Source organism: Lactuca virosa, chromosome 1 (genome assembly GCF_052849685.1).
Source record: "Lactuca virosa cultivar CGN04683 chromosome 1, Lactuca_virosa_CGN04683_v6, whole genome shotgun sequence".
In the NCBI taxonomy this organism is placed as follows: Eukaryota; Viridiplantae; Streptophyta; class Magnoliopsida; order Asterales; family Asteraceae; genus Lactuca; species Lactuca virosa.
Window position 1 is genome coordinate 94608462 of NC_136426.1, and position 4400 is coordinate 94612861.

General features: G+C 35.8%; 1 protein-coding gene across 1 annotated transcript; it reads left to right on the plus strand.

Moving 5' to 3' along the window:
• Nucleotides 1–2887: 2887 nt before the first annotated feature.
• LOC145105651 (uncharacterized) lies at nucleotides 2888–3739 on the plus strand. Its single transcript, XM_079042737.1, has 4 exons — nucleotides 2888–3162; nucleotides 3256–3337; nucleotides 3418–3484; nucleotides 3577–3739. The coding sequence occupies exons 1-4, from the start codon at nucleotides 2901–2903 to the stop codon at nucleotides 3622–3624; spliced, it is 459 nt and encodes a 152-aa protein (XP_078898863.1). The 5' UTR covers nucleotides 2888–2900; the 3' UTR covers nucleotides 3625–3739.
• The last annotated feature ends 661 nt before the right edge of the window (nucleotides 3740–4400 follow it).

Consider the following 4400-nt stretch of genomic DNA (forward strand, 5'->3'; position numbering starts at 1 on the left):
GTGTTTGTCTCTGTTTGAACCACCGATTTCGCTTGCTATGCTCGATTAGAACTTCCTCAAATTATCGTTGTCTCTCTTCGAGGGAGATAGTCGTGAAACAAACATGCCATTGATGCTTCGATATACCCCCAATTTTGGATATGTAATTATTCTCCCAAAGCCCGTTTCTAATATCGATTACAAAAGAAGTCGATTTATTCTTTGGCCATCGACCCTCTTTTGTCTCTGTATCTCGAAGGTTTTTATACAGGTAAGCCCTAATTTTCGTTTTTAGAAATTACCCACAATCATATGTTGATTGGTTTCGTTCTTTGTTTTGCAGCTTCTTGATCTGTGTGTTCATTCTAGTTCATTTCAAATACCGATTGTTGAAGGTATGTGTTATCTTTTTTTTTTCATGTCCTTGTTTGTTTTCCTTGATCATTGCTCCTGCTCTTAATTGATTACCTTTTCCACTGTGTTTTCTTGATATCGATTTTGGGATTAATTGATTGTAGTATCGATGTCTTAGTCGGTCCATAATATGCATATGTTGATGCCAAACCTGATGGAAAAGAGGCAAGTAATTCACCATATTGAAAACTTTGATTAATGGATTTGATACTAATTTAAATTTGTTATATTTGATACCGATTTTGAAAGTGGGGTTGGAAAATTACATATATAACCTTTTATCATAATTATAATGTTTAATAATTAGATAAATAATAAGAATGATGTGGCAATGTATAATTGGATAATATGTGTTTTCGTTTTTTCGCAAATTATTTGCATTTTCGTATGTGCCTTCCCTATATATATATATATATATATATATATATATATATATATATATATATATATATATATATATATATAAACAACAGATAGCAATGGATTAGCGACAAGTTCCAACGTATTAGTGACGGATTATCGAAAAATTAGAAATTTGGGCCATTCACGATGCGGGCCGTTTGTGGTTGCACACCCAACAACTCCTTAGGGTCGGCCTGATGTTTATACACATTTAATGAGAAAATGGATAAAAATACCTTTAACATATATATATATATATATATATATATATATATATATATATATATATATATATATATATATATATATATATATATATATATCAAGCTCCATCCGTTGATTTTGAAGGTCATGTACGAGAAGTAAAAATGAATTCTAAAATTTTAGATTAAAAATGGATTTGCAAAAGATAATAGAGAATAGGGTTTTTGTCATAAAAGCCCCCAATTTTACACAAACAAACCGGTTATGCCCAAAGTCGTTTTTTTTTGCCACAGATGTCTCAAATACCGGAAAATTGGTTCGATTTTGCCCTTTACCCTGATTTTACCTTCTATGGTCGGGAGCCCACCTGGTCTTCTTCACAAACCCTCTCTGCCTTCACCACCATCTTCGATTTTGCCCTTCACCACCGTCTGCTTCTTCGATCGACGGGATCCAAAGAAACAAGAAAAAAATCGCAGCTCTCTCACTCTCCAAAATCGATTGAAGGTTCTTCTTCCTCTTCTGATTTCGATCACCAATAATAGGTGGGGCTTGGTATCGAAGGGGCGAGTTTAGGAGTGTAGGACTTCACACTCATGGTTTGAGTTGGTCAACTATAAAGAGTAGAAAGGGGAATGCCCAAGAGGATAGAATCAAAGACAGTCTCGATGCGATTTCCAGCTTTTCTTTAGCGGGAAAATCTCTTTGAGAGGTATAGTAGCAGTTAACGGTAAGCAATAGGGGAGGTGAGGCTAGAGGAAAGGAGCAAACCCTACGTCTAATCACCGATACTTGGACCTGAGGGGACTGATTGGTTCCCCTTAGGTGGATTGGTCCCAGCAAGGCTATCTGTCTACTTGGCTGGTCGTAGGCCTTTCACTTTTTTATTTTTTGCAAGAGGATCAATGGAAAAAGGAATTGAATTCTTTGAGTTCTGAATTTAATTGAAGAAGGTTTCGGTTCTGAATTGTGTTTCCAAAATCTCGTTTCAAGAACAAAAAAATCTTGTTTCCAAAATCTTGTTTGAGTTCTGAATTGTGTTTGAATTCTTCTTGTTTGAGTTCTGAATTGTGTTTGAGTTCTGAATCTGAAATCATTTCCTTGTTTGAGTTGTTCTGAAAATCTTCTTTGACTTCTAAGTTCTTGCTTGAATGTGTGTGTATGTTTGTGTTTCGGTTAAGAAACCATGTGTGTTTGAGTGGAGAAGATGTTGGGTTTCTGTGATGGAGGGATAATGGTGGCATTGGGTGGTGGTGGATGATGGATGGTAGTGGTGGTGATGGTGGATGATGGACGGTAGTGGTGGTGGTGGTTTGTGTGTGGCTAATGGTGGTGGAAAAGTGTGGTGCTGGAGGTGATAAGTAAATATAAGGGCTTCTATGACAAAGGTGACTGGCCTAGAAGGTAAAATCTGGCTAAGGGACAAAAGTGAACCAATTTTCCGGTATTTGAGATATCTGTGGCAAAAAAAAAAAAACGACTTTGAACATAACCAATTTTTTTGTGTAAAATTGAGGGCTTTTATAACAAAAACCCTAGAGAATATTGATGGATTAGCAACAGATAACATGGTTAACAACGTATTAGTGAATTGAAGTATTTCCAACGGATAATTTAAAAGTTATAATTTTGAGGCTTTCACGACGCGGGCTATTTGCGGTTGGTTGCATATCCGACATTTAATGAAATTAACTTCAAAGAAACTCAAGAGGACAACGGTTGAAAGCTAAAGAAACTCTCTACTTCCTGAAAACTGAAATCCCAAACCGCCTGAATGCAGGTTACTAATTTAACCGATAGTCATAGAAATCCCAAAAGCCTGCTCCTTTCATAGTTGCCATCGATATAAAGTATAAACCATTCCATATCACATCAGAATTAACCTACCCCAAATTACAAAAATGTCAGCCGAAGAATCGAAGATCAAGAATGTGGCTGTTGCTTCCTCCATTGACACTCCAAGAAGCGAAGAAGAAAAAGAAGAAATTAAAAGCGAAACAGGAACCGATGTAGGGTTTTCCTTGGATAAACTTAGCCTTGGTCCCAAAAAGAAACTGCTTGTGATTCCTCTTGGAGGCCTCATCGTTCACCGAGCTCATGTTCGCGAACGATTCACCCTCCCCAAAAACCGCCGCCCTGATTTAAGTTATGGGAAATTTATGAGTGAGTCAAAAAATTATTCAGCCACGATTCCATTTTGGTATATGAGTGTACAATCCAAATTTTCGTTAATAACATGTGTATGTATGTGTACAGTTTACAAGAGGCCTTTTTGTGAAGGATTCTTGAAGTTTTGCTTTGAAAGATTCGAAGTCGGACTATGGTCATCTGCTATGGAGTTAGTGTCATTGATTCACTTTCTTTCACTCATTGGATGATTCGAATATACTCACTAAATTTCATGTGTATTTCCTTCAGGCATAACATAAAAGCAGTTTTGAACCATGTTACCGGAGACGTCAAAACCAAGTTCTTGTTCACAATGGTTAGTTTTAAACTCACTTACGTTACAAATTTTTGTTGATAGAAAACATGGAAATTCGTGAATGAATTGCTGCTTGTTTTTAACCTTTACAGGATCAAAAGGAATGCACCGATACTGGGTTTACGTGTTTTGAAGAATAAGAACAAGCCGTTGTTTCTGAAACAACTTAAACATATATGGGAGAAGAAGTACCCTAGTGGAGAATATTCGGCATCTAACACATTGTTGATTACTGATCCTGAGAAAGCAATTCTAAATCCTGTAATGTTTCATTTGTAATATGTTATATGTTGGTTAATTTATGTGTAATGGATGTTAGTTTTGCTTATTTCATTAATGGTGCTATATTTTGCAGCCTAACACTGCCATTTTTCTGAAGGAGTATGATGTTAAGAAAAAGGATGATGGTTTTTTAGGTAAAATCAAATGTATAGATTTATTTGTTGATATTAATTTGATGGTTTACATGTGAATTAATTTGTAAAAAATTATTGAATAGGTTCTGATGGGGAGTTAAGAGCGTTTTTGGATGGAGTTGCGGAAGCTAAAGATGTGCAAAGTTATGTGAAAGATCATCCATTTGGAGAGCCTGCAATAACGCCTTCACATTCTGATTGGGACTATTATTCCAAGATAATTCGGTTCTTTGATAAGAAAGACGAGTAATATTGTGTTGAAGGAGTGCGTATCATTTCTAGTTGAGATGTTTGTTTTCTAGTGAGTACTAGTCATGTCACATTACTAATAATAAAGAGATGAAACATATTATAATTTTTGTTATTATTAATATGTTGTCGTTACGTTAGGAAAGTTGGATGCTATGGGATCCCTAGTCACTACAGGAAAAACTGTGACATTTGCGATGGACATCCGTCACAAATGGGTGTTTACCCATGGTGGTGAAAAAGTTATTGGG